The sequence below is a fragment of the Callorhinchus milii genome, unplaced genomic scaffold, assembly GCF_018977255.1.
Source record: "Callorhinchus milii isolate IMCB2004 unplaced genomic scaffold, IMCB_Cmil_1.0 Scaffold2, whole genome shotgun sequence".
NCBI classification, from domain to species: domain Eukaryota; kingdom Metazoa; phylum Chordata; class Chondrichthyes; order Chimaeriformes; family Callorhinchidae; genus Callorhinchus; species Callorhinchus milii.
The window spans coordinates 2,797,533-2,811,057 of record NW_024704743.1 but is presented as its reverse complement, the minus strand read 5'-3'; the positions used below and the strand labels follow the sequence as shown (position 1 = coordinate 2,811,057).

Genomic DNA, 13,525 nt, shown 5'->3' with positions numbered 1-13,525 from the left:
AGGAAGCGCGGCTGATATAATTTCCTGTGTGCAGTTTGTGTACAACGTTCAGAAAGCCATTACCCTGAGGCACAGGTATCACAGGTTATTGTGTTACTGCAGTGAAGACCATAAGACCATAGGAGCAGGAGTAGGCCATTCGGCCCCTCGAGTCTGCCCTGCCATGTAATAAGATCATGACTGATCTTCTAACCTAATTCCATTTACCCGCTCTATCCCCTTAATCCCTCTGTCCTATAGAAATCTATCAACCTCAGTCTTGAATATGAAGTGAAGCTCACAGTCTCTCAATGCAATAGAGAACATTACGATGGAAGCTGACTTTGCCCACAGTGGTGACTTTCTCCTGATTTCCTGATAAAACAAATAACATTGGCAACAGACAGCATGTTGCAGACTTTGTTTCTAATGTAAGATAAGCATCTTCAAATCACTTCCCGATTCTGCATCCGCCTCCATCTTTGTGAAATGCTCTGAGACGATATCCGACTTGAGGCCCCGACATAAATGCAAGTTTTTGTGAATCATTTTCACTATTGAAGAGATTCTGTCCCAGCAAAACAGCCCTCGCCACCTTATTGCACACCTGATACACTGCACTTACACCTGTGATGGAGATAGCTGAAGGTAAATAAAGAGTTTGGGTTAAAAAAAAGCCTTAAAATCCCAATCGACCTTACACAGCGACCAGTGGGCACAATCGCCTGTCAGTGTTTTAGTTAATAACTGTCAATGTGTTCGGACAGATGGCCAGGAGCTACACAATGGCTCTGGATCATCAGGTCAGGTCCCTGCTGCAGGAGATGACAACAACAACAACTACTTGCTGTTGATATATTGCCCCCTTCACTCAGGGTAGCGTCCTGGGGAGCTTCAAGGGACATGAATGTTGACCTGGTAAGTCAGCCATTGTGTAGTGTTATGAAGCCACTGTAGAGTCTGCAGGGCACACGCCTATAATTCAACCACTTATAACAAGGTTCTACTGAACCTCTATCAGGTCTGCTTTGAGGCGTCTCTTCTCAAGGCCAAAGAGCTGTAACACAGCACATCCCAGTGATACTGGGAAACCACCTTGTTGCTGTCCTCTACGCTGACCCTTTTAATGTCACAGTGACCAGAACTGTATGTACAACAGCACAGGTACAGCCCAAGCAATTCTCTCTGTGTGCACACGACTACACTGTGTTCTGCACTGCAAGTGCAGCTGAACAACATAATTGAACTCTTGGATTAAAGTGCTATTGTTGCCCACCAAGTGCTGGAAGATAATAGCTGTGGAGGAGAGAGAGAGAGCAGGGGGAGCTCAGTGATGTTCTTGAGGGAGAAACGGTCAGCACAAGATTTTAGTACCAAAAAATGATAGAAATGAAGCACTTCGAAAAGCTTGTGAACTTTCAATAGCAGCAGGAGGCCGATACAGGGTATTCTCAATGCAGGTGTACAACTATTGTTATTGTTATTATTATATTATATTGTATTATTATAAGTAGTAATAATGTTGATTCTTGCATTTGACATGGTACCTTTCGCTTCAACAAGACATCTCAAAGCGCTTCAAGAGATTTGATGTAAAGTGTAGTGACTATGTATTCTGTAGGCGAATACTGCAGCCAATTTGCAAACAGCAAAGACCCAAAACAGCTGGGAAGTGAAGCTCAGTGGATAGGGAATGAATATTGTCAACATGATTCCCGGTCAGGGCGAAACTTTAGGCAAGACTTTAAACAAGTTTCCTTACTCCACACACCTCTGTTTACCTAACAGTAAGTAGAACCCGGTCATTAGTCGATTGGGGGATCGCTTTTCCGGGGTCATCATTCCTTCAAAAAAAAATTGTCACTCAATCTACGGCTGTTTGTGGGGACGCTGCTGTGTGCAATTGGCTGCCACATTTCACCCACAAAATATACAGTCAATTCACTTTACAGTGTATTCTGTCAAGCGCTTTGAGACGTCTTGAAGAGGTGATAAGTCCCTGTATCAAATGCAAGGATTATTATTATATTTTTATTTGGTAAAAAAAGACCATGATTTAACAGGGGGTGGGCTGGGGATGGAGGGTGTGGGGGTCGTTGCCTTGCACTTTGCAATAAAAATAATCACGGAGCAAAATAGAGCAGCTGAGAGGACAAGCAGGGACAGCTGTATTTAAAATCTAGAGCTTGTCACACGTGTGAGGGTTGCTAAACCTGTCTGCGGTTTTTAACAGTGCCGTGCCACCCAGCAAACTACATTAAACTATATTAGAATTCATTAGAACATACAGCACAGAAATAGGCCATTGGGCCTACCTGGTCTGTGCCGGTGTTTATGCTCCACATGAGCCCCTCCTGCCCTTCCTCAACTAAGCCTTCAAACAGAACCTTCTACTCCTTTCTCCCTCATGTATCTCTCCAGCTTCCCCTTAAATACATCTGTGTTATTTGCCTCCACAACTCCTTGTGGAGGATGTTCCATATTCCCAGATATAGAGAGATGGAGGGAGGGAGTGTGTGAATAGAGAGAGCGAGAGCCTGTTTCACATTCCCACTACTCTCTGTGTGAAGAAATGTCTTCTAACTTCCCTATTTGATCTATTTGTGAGTATTTTATATTGATGGCCCCTGGTTTTGGTCTCCCCCACAAGTGGAAACATCATCCCTATATCGAACCTATCTAAACCTTTCAACATTTTAAAGATCTTTATCAAGTCACCCCCTACCCTCCTCTTTTCAAGAGATTGCATTAAATTGTGTTAAACTGCATTAAACTGCATTAAAATGGCTTTGCAGCTCAGTCAGTTTTCACAACCAGAGACACACACACATACACACACACATATACATATACACATACACACACACACATACACACACACATACACATATACACACACATACACATATACACACACATACACACACACATATACACACACACATATACACGCACATATACACACACACACACATATACACACACACATATATACACACACACACACACGTACACACACGTGTACACACACTTGCACAGTGGCTATACAGAGGAAGTTGGCGCTATCAGCTCAACCACCATTAGTTACGGGAAGTTTGTGAAACAAAAAACACTCATTCCATTGGTCACGGAGTAACAACATACGTGTCTGTGTGTGGCCCTGAGCCCAAACTATTATCCCCAAAGTCTTCTTCTCACTCTGGGTAAAGCACAAACCTCGTCTCCTTGTTGCCTAATTTAACTTCGAATGAAATCACTTTGTAAAGGCATTAGAGTCCGGAGAGAACAGCTGGAGCTCAGTGCGCGCCTTGCTCTGCCCTGGGGCGGGGGAATCAGGAAAGCAGATATTCTGACTCAGAGACAAGAGTGTGATCAGCTGAACCCGGTGACGCTGTTATACCATGAAATGGAGCTCACCCTCATAATGTGAGCTGACGATCAAAACGTGAGATTAATGTAAAACAAGAAGCTGATTTATCAACACATAAAGCAGACAGACAGGATCCGTGAACTGAATGGCTCAGTCATTTCACTTTACAGTATATTCTGTGAAGCTCTTTGAGACGTTTCAATGGTAAGGCGCTATATCAAATGCAGGGATTATTGTTATTATTACTTTCATGTTGGGAGGACGTCTGAAGGCATTGACATGCAGTGAGATGGATCATGGCCTAGATTGTGAGCTCATGGCCCGAAGTGGGCTCGAACCCACAAACTCCTGAACCGAGGACAGTGGAGGGAGGCTCACAGCCTGAACCAGACTGTAATGTCCACCGACGGGTGATGAGACCTCCCTGAGCATTGAGTTCCACATCCACAGAGAGGCTGCTGTGCCGATTAGTGTTTTGTTTTGACCAGAGCTCGCCAGATCCTTCTGTAGAATTCTCTAGAGGCCGTCCCAGATAGTCTGTGGTTACCATGACAACGGTGGATGTTATTAAGCACTGATCATTGGTGCCGAGGGTCATCTCCAAGGGTTACAGCTTTACATTGAATATCTCCGTGTCAGACAAATGCGTTTTGTTGGCTTTTTTGTGAGCTCCAAGGCTCAGAAAGTGAGAGACAACGACAGTGTTAATCACCCACTGACGTTGGCTTTGCTCTGCAAGTATCTCTTGAGGTTTGTATTCACACAGTTTAGGCTGTCACAGCGTCTGATACAGTGCCAGAGAGAGAGAGTGCACATTTAACTCCAAACATGGGGAAATTTCCATGTGTAGTTGGCAAACATGGAGTCACGTAGCATAGTGGTTAGTGCTCTCACCTCGCAAGTGAGAGGACCTGGGTTCAACCCCTTAGACAAGTTTTCTTACTCCACATGCCTCTGTTTGCCTAGCCGTCAGTATGGACGCGGTTGTTAGTCGATTGGCAGATTGCTTTCCCGGAATAATAATCCCTCCAAAAGTAAATAAATAAACAAATATTTTGGCCACTCAACCCACCACTGTTTGTGGGACGCTGATGTGCGCAATTGGCTGCCGCGTTTCGCCCACAAAATATAATCAATCCACTTTACAGTATATTCTGTGAAGCGCTTTGAGACGTCTCAAGATGTGATTAGGCGCTGTATCAAATACAAGGATTATTATTATTACAAACTTGGTAATCTCAGTTTGGTGTGGAATCTGCTAATCAGGTGATGGGGTTCCGCGCGTGTCAGACACCCGACTGTCACCAAACTGCAAACAAAGTACCAGCGCTGGCTACTGCTGTCCTCTTCTCAAAACTTCTCATCAAAACGTCATCCAATGTTAACACATGCCGTTGCTTAGTAACCGCTGGAGGATGGGAATGAATTGCGGTGCCTGTGGAGAGATCCATTTGCTGCTGTTTTATCCCAGAGCAGACTGGAGCCCCAGGACCTCACTGCAACACACAGGCAAAAAGATCATTTAACATGTGAGCAGGAGATGGGAAGGGGAAGGTTGTACTTGGGAGCCTTTCTACACATCCCTTGTGCCCTCTGCTCCACTATTAGCAGCCGTGCTTACAGCCACTACACCTCCAGACTGTGCTCTCGTTGTGGCCTGACTTCCGGGGATTTAAACACAACAGGTTCAGCAGTAAGGCCCAGCACCTACTGCTGACACCCCTTGATCTCTTCCAGCTTTTCCCTTGACAAGTTCCATCCTATTTATGAAATCCATGTTTTCTATTCTTCCTCCTGTCTATAGTAAACCATGAAATTATCTGTATTCAGCTTCATTTGCCAGTAATCAGCCCAGGTCCTTGTTTAACTGCACTGCGTTCTGTGACGCTGCCCCTCATGAAGGGCTGTATAAATGCAAGTTGTTGTTGCTTTGCCTTCAGGCCCATCAATTGCTTTGGGAGTTTGGTGCAATTGCACAAAATTATTAAGTTGACAGGGTCTAAGGTCAGGAAACTGCACGTCACCTGAATGAGAATAACTCGCAGGCACAGCGATAAACGGCAACAGAGTCTCTCCTGGCAATGCTCAGTGTCAGTAAAAGAGTAAATATTTGTCTTTGAATATACAGTCACCAGACTTTACAGTATACTCTGTGAGGCGCTCTGGGACATTCTGACGAGTTGATAAGACGTGATATGAAATGCAAGAATTATTCTTATTTTATTACACCTTTCAATCTTGTGCCTGTTTCTCAGCAGCATCTGGATCTGCAAATGCTTTAGTAATTGTCAGAGCTTGAAAGCTCACAAGATAATAATAGTCATCTTCTCTCGAGACTGAAGAGTCCGACCTGCTCAGAATCAAGGGCTGTCTTCATCCAAACCCATCTTGTGAACTTGCTGTTTCTGTCTCTGTTGCTAGTGTTAGGTCTCTCTCTCTCCACTGAAAAGCTGGGATGTCAGAAGCAACACACACTGTGGCAATCGTGTGGCAATCCTCTCACTTCAATACAATCAGTGAAGCATTAGATCTGCCGCGTGAACCCTACAAGATGTGAGGGACTCGGGGAGACTGGAATGCACAGTAAGGGTTCTGGGACACGAGCCCGCGTGAGGGGTGCAATATAACTGCAAGTTGTTGTTGCCCCTTTAAGCTGATTCTGAGCAGATACAGCTTTGCAAATTGATGGTGGTTTAAAGCACAACCAAATGTAAGATGTTTATTTCAAACACAAAATGATGATTGTCTCCAGGAAAACCTTCTTTGATAACATATAAAATCCTGAACGAAAGAACAGATTCCCTTGTCCCTCAATGCAGCTTGTACATATACAGCCATAGAGAGGGTGATATACAGCCATACGGAGGGTGATATACAGTCATAGAGAGAGTGATATACAGCCATAGAGAGAGTGATATACAGCCATTGAGAGGGTGATATACAGCCATAGAGAGAGTGATATACAGCCATAGAGAGGGTGATATACAGCCATAGAGAGGGTGATATACAGGCTATAGAGAGGGTGATATACAGCCATAGAGAGGCAGACTTGAACAGGCAGACAGGACCTCAGTTCAACATCTCATCCGAATCACAGCACTGATCTCTCACAGTGATCTCTCCAGCACTGCACTGGAGGGTGGTCCCAATGTGGTGCTGGGACAGACTCAATATTCAAAAACTGTCCACAAATTCTACACAATCTTGTCTTTTACGCTTTACAGACAATAATGGTCTGAGAGAGAACATGATGACAATGTCAGGGATGTGCTGAGTGTCTCAGGTTGACAATATAAACGTTGAGAAGGGCTGGGACACTGTTTCAGTCAGACTGTAAAATGCAGCCTAATCTCATCATTGAGATGTCGGTGATTAGGAACAATTGTTCACCAGAGGCAGTGGTTTTACTCTTTAACATTCTCAATGTGATCTCAAAATTGCTTTTTGTGCCACACTCAGAATTCTACTTAATTGACAAGATCCTCAGTGTCGCACTTTTAAGAGATCAAATGACAAGTTTTAATATATTTTATTCTGTGGTTATTAAACCCCGTGCGAACATTTCAGCCTTTCCCTTTTCCGAATATTATGTTTAATACATTATACATCATCTCATTTGCTGAAAGCATTTCCATCAGCTGATGGCTTTGTCATCCATGCGTCAATTTGCATAGCATTAATAATAAGAGCAGCCCTGATTTAAAGGGGGCGACTCTTATATCGCAACAAGTGGTTTATTGTTAGTTTTTTCAATCTTATTATGAAATTCACCATTTGATTAATAATAATAATCCTGGCATTTGATATAGTGCCTCATCACGGCCACATGTCTCAAAGCGTATTTTTGTAAAATATAGCGAGTGCATATTTATAGGCAAATGCCAATTTGCACACAAGCGACTTCCTAGAAACAGTGTTGAAATTAGTGACCACATTCCATCCCTAATAATAATAAATTGGTCACTTCAATCCACGGCTGTTTGTGAGGACGCTGCTGTGCTCAATTAGCTGCCGTGTTTCGCCCACAAAATACACAGTCACTACACTTTACAGTATATCCTGTGAAGCACTTTGAGACGTCTCGAAGCTTTGATAAGGTGGTGTATCAAATGCAAGGATTATTATTATTATTATATATTATGATCTCTCCCTCACCCTCCCTGCCTTTCACCTTTCCTGATCCCAACCCCCAGCTCAGGTGCACATCGTTGACTTTGGCAGTTCCTGTCTGATGTGAAAGGTGCTTTAACATGTGGTTACAGACTCTCTATTCTCCTCTCCAGCACTGATACTGAATGAACCCATGTGGCCCATTGTGCAGGTGCTGACTCTCGCAGTCCTGTCTGCCTCCTGATGTGAAAGGCATTATACAAATGTCATTTGTTGTTGTTGTATTGCCCCGACTGTTCTCTGTGACAAGTGTCTGGCTAATGCTTTGAAAAAGAAGATTTTTTTCCTCCTTGTCTATTTGAGCAAATGTGAGCACGTTACTGATTCCCTTTAAACGGGAGCAGCTGAGAGGAATGTTTAGGTTTAGTTCCCCTGTCAATCCGCTGACTCATCTTCCTTCTTGTTGCTTTTCAGACGCAGTGTTTGGGAGGTGTCAGGAGCTGCCGGTGATAGACGTAAATCAATACGAAGTTTCACCGGCTGATCTTCAACGCCTCCGGAGTATCCTGCATAAACTGTCCCTCCAAGGTACTCTTTCTGTTTATTGCCAGACTGAGACATTACACTGAGACAACAACAACACATGATATTTGCACACAACGCCTTTCACGTTAGGAGGACGTCCCAAGTCATGGATCAGCACCTGAGCTAGTGGTTGGGATCAGGAGGGGTGGAGGGCGAGGAGGGTAGGGGTAGGAGGGTGATTGTTGGGCAAGTTTCCTTACTCCACACGCCTCTATTTACCCAGCAGTAAGCAGGAACCCGGTTGTTAGTTGATTAGTGGATCGCTTTTCCGAGGGTAATAATTCCTTTAAAAAAAATTGATCACTTTAATCCATAGCTGTTTGTGGGACGCTGCTGTGTGCAATTGGGTGCTATGTTTCGCCCCAAAAAAATATACGGTCAATTCACTTTACAGTGTATCCCGTGAAGCGCTTTGAGACTTCTCAAAGATGTAATAAAGCGCTGTATCAAGTGCAAGGATTATTATTATTATTATAGCTCTTAATGTATTGACAAGTCCTGAGGACACTCAGTGAGGCACTAACAATAATAATTATTCTTCCATTTGATAAAACTTCTTTCAAGTCAGGAGGAAGACTCAAAACGCTTCGCAGGATTATATGGGGAAGTGATTGAATGTTTATCAGCAAATGCAGCAGCATTTGTCTCCTGTTAACTCCTGTAGCCAAAGCTCTGAAGAGTAGGATGGTCCCAGCTGGACAAGCAGCAGGAAGCTTGGCGGACAGCAATATCAATGGCAAGCTATGAGGTTTAGTTGGTTAGACTCCAGCAGTTACGCCAATTCACTCTCTGGGGTCCCCAGGCCTTGGTTCTTGCCAACCTGTACCTAATACTCTTTGGAATTAGGTAAGCAGGATGCCTCCATCCAGGAAGAGAGAGAGAAAGAGAGAGAGAGGGCGCATTCCATTCCAGATTCAGGGACATTTCATCGTGTAGGAGGTGTGCACGTGTGGACCTCTGGTTTGGATACTCTTAAGCACAATAATGGGTTCCGCATATAATAGACACCTCGGCTGTGACCAAAACTAAATTACCCAAATATGTGTCTTTTAAACATCCCTATTGATCCTGTCTCTACAGCTTTCTGGGATAGAGAATTCCACATCTTCACAATTCGCTGTGTGGGAAGAGATGCTTGCTGACCTCAATTCTCTCTTGGCTGTGCCTTCAATAGATCCCTCGACCAAAGGAAACAATTCTCCACTATCTAACTCCTGACTTCCATTATCAAAATACTTCTATCAAATCACCCTTTGTCTTCCTCCACTTTGAGCTGGAGAGAACAGCGCTCAAAGGGTTAAAATCTCTTCCCGAGCTTTCTGATAGCAGTGAGCATTGGTCAGGTCTAATAAGAGGAATAGTAATTACTGTATATTTAGAACAGTAGAATATTTTACAATACCAACTGTATGAAAAGATCCATGATCTGTCACCTTATCACTAAGACGGACTCTATAAAATCTCAGTTTAATTACTATTTAATGCAGATCCACTCTATAAATATCCCTCACAAACTGGAGCAGACCCACCTTGGTAGCTTTATGGGGATGATATCATAAAATCAACCTTCAGGGGAGAGATCAGCGAGGGGACGTCAAGCGGAATTTTCATTTAAATTCTTCTGCAAAATCATTTATTAGGTCGAGTCTTTTTAAAAGTTTTTTTTCTCTCTGTAAAACTTATTTTTGTTCCATTTCCTCTGTTAATAACAACTCAACAACTCTACGCCTCTGACAACACAGTGAGTTGGATTGTCAGCCTAGACTAGTGAGTTCAAAGTCCAGATGGGGGGCTTGATTCCACAACTTCCTGACTCCAAGGCAGAAGTGCTGCCATTAGAGCTAAGATGACACTCAAATAATATTCGCCCTGAACTAACAGCGCTTGTTATGTAGGAATGTCTGCCAACCAATTGTCTACAGCAATCCTGCAGAGTTAATGTCAAGAATTAGTTGAGTTCCCAGTCATGGCTGTGAAAGATGTCGTGATTTTAGTTGTGTTCTGAGTCATTGTTGAGACGTCTCAAAGCGCTTCACATAATATGCTATAAAGTGAATCGAATGTTCATTTTGTGGGTGAAACGCAGCAGCCAATTGCACACAGCAGCGTCCCCACAAACAGTCACGGATTGAGTGACCACATTTTGTAAGGGATTATTATCCCCAGAAAGTGATCCGCCAATCAACTAACAAACAAGTTCCTATTATTGCTAAATAAACAGAGGCGTGTGGAGTATGGTACCTTGCCCAATGTTTCGCCCTGACTGAGTGCTCTCTAACTAATACACTGCAGGACTCCACAAAAGATCACACAAGATTAGTTGTGATGGGAGGACAGTGGAGTGGGTTTCTACAGGAATGAGATTAAATAGGCCAAATGGTCTTCTTCATCAAAACCAATCTTGTGTGTGAACTTTGTAGTCCTTTCGTTCAGATCAAATCCCAGTAAAACTTCAAGCACCAACTGGAGAGAGAGCGAGAGAGAGAGAACGAGAGAGCGCGCATGAGAGAGAGAGAGAGATGAGCCTCCCAAGATACTGGAAGTGTTCATCACATTGACGTCTGGTAATCTACTATATATAGCTGGGCCACAGTCTTTCATTTGATAGCTTTTAAATGAGGTTAGTGTAATGTTACCATTTCGCAGTTCTAGTTTCCAAAGTCGTTTGTAGTGCAGAAAAATACATTTAAAGCTCATTTGGTACGAAGAAGAAAATAGGTGGGTTGGGAAATGTCTGGGAATGTATTAAACCTTATGTGGCAGTTCATGGGGAGCTGGGATGCTGCCATTTATTTTTAAGGCAAATGTGCCTTATTTTTAAGCTCCAGCCTCCTCCTTGACCCTCGTGCCCTCTGTTCCACCATCAGTGGTCAGGCTTTCAGCCACTAAGCCCTGAAACTCTGGAACATTCTCTCTCAATCCCTCCACCTTGCCCCCTCTTTCCCCACCTTCAAGTGGCGCTTGAAGACCTTCCTCTTTGATCAGTACCTACGGTCATCTCCCCCCTCCCCCGGGTTGGGGTCAAGCTCTCTAGGGCACTGCCCTGCATGAGGGGCGCAAATTGTTGTTGTTGTACGCGGGATCTCCTTGGAGCTGATATCTTCCTGTCCAGGTGGATGTTAAAGATCCCACGACATGACTCGAAACAAAAAAAGAGTTTCTCCCGGATTCCAGGCCAACAAAATCCAGATTAAAAAATTGGTTGTTCACTTCATGGCAGCTGCAATTGCCTGCACAGTCCACTTTACACTGTATCCTTGAGACTTCTTCCTGATGTCAAAGGTATCTATCCTCAAATCTTGGTCATTATTAAAAAACATAAAACATTAGCAAAATAATTAGACTTTTTTTAATTACATGCGGAGAGGTGGGGGAGGGGGAGACGTGGGGAGATATGAGAGGGGAAAGAGGGACGGGAGGGCTGGGGGAGGTGTGGAGGGGTGAGTGGGGGGATATGGAGAGGATAGAGGAGGTGGAAGCAAGAGGGGAGGGGGTTGGGTATTTGCTTCTTATCTCGTTGCAAAACACATTTTTAAAACATCAAACATAATCTTGCGATTTGAAAGCTGAGAGAAAAGCAATTGTTTTTTACTGACTGAAGAGATATTGATCGTCAAACGATATCTTCTTTAATCTTCAATCTTCCATTGGAAAAGGGCGCAAGGACCATCGACCACATGACAAATGCACGTAAATTACTGTCCGTGATGTCAACGTCCTGCCTTTGCTGAATCTTGTATTCAGCTCCTTACTGCCAGACAGACATTGGAACAAGAGGAGGCCATTCAGCCTCTCCAGCCTGTCCTGACATTTTCTATAAGATCATCTAATAGAATTAAATTAATTATTTATTTATTATTATCTCTCTCTCACTCCTCTCTCTCTCTCTCTGAAAGCATTTGTCAGAGGTGTGACACTTAAAGGGTTAAGGAAACAACAATAACAACAACAACAACTTGGATTCATATAGTGTCCTCCACGCCGGACGGCGTCTCAGCGCGCTTCACAGTAACGGATCCCAGGGCCGAGCCGGGGGGAGGGGGAGGAGCTGGGGGGAGGGGGATGGGGGGAGGAAGGTGACCAAAGGCGTGGTCGAAAAGAAAGGTCTTCAGCAGAGACCTGAAAATAAGAAGAGAGGGAGCGAGACAAAAGGAGTGCAGATGGGAGTTCCAGAGCCTTGGGGCGTAGTGGCTGAAGGTGGAGTGTAGGACTCGGGGGACAAGGAGGAGGCCAGACCCAGAGGAACTAAGGCAATGGGTACTGTTTTGAGGAGAGAGGAGGTCAGAGAGGTCGGGGGGTGCAGAGGAGTGCAGGGACTTGAATACAAGGGTGAGGATCTTGAAATCGATCCTCTCTGGGACAGACAGCCAGTGCAGTCTGGCCAGGACTGGGGGTGATCGGGGAGCGGAGTTTAATGCGGGTGAGAATGCGGGCGGCAGAGTTTTGAATGATCTGGATTTTATGGAAGGTAGTGGAGGGGAGACCGGCGAGGAGGGTGTTGGAGTTGTCCAGCCGACAGGTGACAAAGGTATGGACCAGGGTTTCAGCGGCTTTTGGGGAGAGGTATTGGCGGAGACGGGCGATGCGTCTGAGGTGGTAGAAAGCAGTGCTGGTGAGGGACCGGATTTGGGGGAGGAAGAATAATTGTGGGTCGAACCTGATGCCTAGGTTGCGTACGGGTTCAGAGAGTTTTAGGGGGAGGTCGGGTAGGTGGAGGAGGTGAGAGCGTGAGATTTTAGACGTTGACGAGAGCCAAAGAGTATGGCTTCCATCTTGTCAACTTTCAGCTGAAGGAAGTTTGCGCTCATCCAGCCCTTGAGATCTGACAGGCAGAACATCAGGGGACTGGGGGGCGCAAAGTGAGGTGGAAAAATAGAGTTGTGTGTTGTCTGCATACATGTGGACATGTACCCCATGTCTGCAGATGACATCCCCAAGAGGGAGCATATAGATCAGAAAGAGGAGGGGGGCAAGGATGGATTCTTGGAGTACCCCGTTGAGAGCGGAAGGAGAAGCGATTTGTGCAGATGTACTGCTGGTGGCTTGTGAAGAAGGACTCGAACCAGGCGAATGCGGTCCCACTGAGGTGGATAACGGAGGAAAGGCGGTGGAGGAGGATGGCGTGATCGACTGTGTCGAACGCGGCGGAGAGGTCCAGGAGGACAAGAAGGCAGAGGGAGCCCTGGTCACAGATAGGGAGGATGTCGTTTGTGACTTTCACAAGCGCAGTCTCTGTACTGTGGGCGGAAACCGGACTGGAGGGTTTCGAAGAGGGAGTGGGAGGGGAGGTGTGTGTGGAGTTGGTTGGCAATGACGCGTTCTAGAACTTTTCAGAGGAAGGGCAGGTTAGAAATAGGGCGGTAATGACTGGGGTCTGAGCGATCTCGGGAACGATTTTTGAGGGAGACAGGGACTGATCCGAAGGAGAGGGATTGGTTGATGATGTCAGCCAGCAGTGGGGAGCTGTGTGACCAATAAGTT

At 44.9% G+C, this 13,525-nt stretch overlaps 1 protein-coding gene across 1 annotated transcript in view; it reads left to right on the top strand.

Annotated features, from left to right (window-relative positions):
• Positions 1-13,525, top strand: part of ptprn2 (protein tyrosine phosphatase receptor type N2) — a 168,644-nt gene that overhangs the window by 36,275 nt on the left and 118,844 nt on the right. The window contains 1 exon segment of the mRNA XM_042332553.1: positions 7,934-8,047. Within this exon segment, the coding sequence (XP_042188487.1) occupies positions 7,934-8,047 (114 nt within the window).